The following is a 456-nucleotide window of genomic DNA, read 5'->3' as shown; positions in this document are numbered from 1 at the left end:
AAGGAGCAAGTCAGTTGGAGACTGATACGCACTGAAAACGACACAGGAGTTTGTATGGCCTGGTATTTGCACGTTAAAAAAGCTCATACTGCTTTATCTAAAAAGAGAAAAGGCAGCTGAAACTGCAGCTGCAGTTTGACTTAGGTAATACTTTTAAATATAAATTAAAAATCCTGCAATAGTGGAACTGAGCTGCACAGGAGAAATTAATGACTTATACAGTACCCTCAAATGAGTACAGAAAAGCGAAGCTGATTTTAAACCACGGATGTTTCTCTCATGAATTCCTCAAGGACAGTCACTACGTTTCTGGCTTCCGGCATTTCCGCATGTTCTACTTTAACAATCTTCAGAAGGACGTCGCCGCTGCCGCAGTTCTTCAGAAACATGTAGCACTTGAACAGGGCGTAGTGGTTCATCTCAGCCTGGCGGATAAACCTCTTCAGGTTGTTGATG

The 456-nt window shown here is 42.3% G+C and overlaps 1 protein-coding gene across 1 annotated transcript in view; it reads right to left on the bottom strand.

Annotated features, from left to right (window-relative positions):
- Positions 1–257: 257 nt before the first annotated feature.
- LOC104513663 (chromosome unknown open reading frame, human C17orf75) overlaps positions 258–456 on the bottom strand; it is a gene marked incomplete at its 5' end in the record, with an annotated part of 5,498 nt that continues 5,299 nt past the window's right edge. The window contains one exon of the mRNA XM_010157100.1: positions 258–456. This exon is cut by the window's right edge and continues 9 nt beyond it. Coding sequence (XP_010155402.1) covers positions 258–456 — 199 coding nt within the window.

Source organism: Eurypyga helias, unplaced genomic scaffold (assembly GCF_000690775.1).
Source record: "Eurypyga helias isolate BGI_N326 unplaced genomic scaffold, ASM69077v1 scaffold17678, whole genome shotgun sequence".
NCBI classification, from domain to species: domain Eukaryota; kingdom Metazoa; phylum Chordata; class Aves; order Eurypygiformes; family Eurypygidae; genus Eurypyga; species Eurypyga helias.
This window is presented reverse-complemented; position numbering and strand designations above follow the sequence as displayed.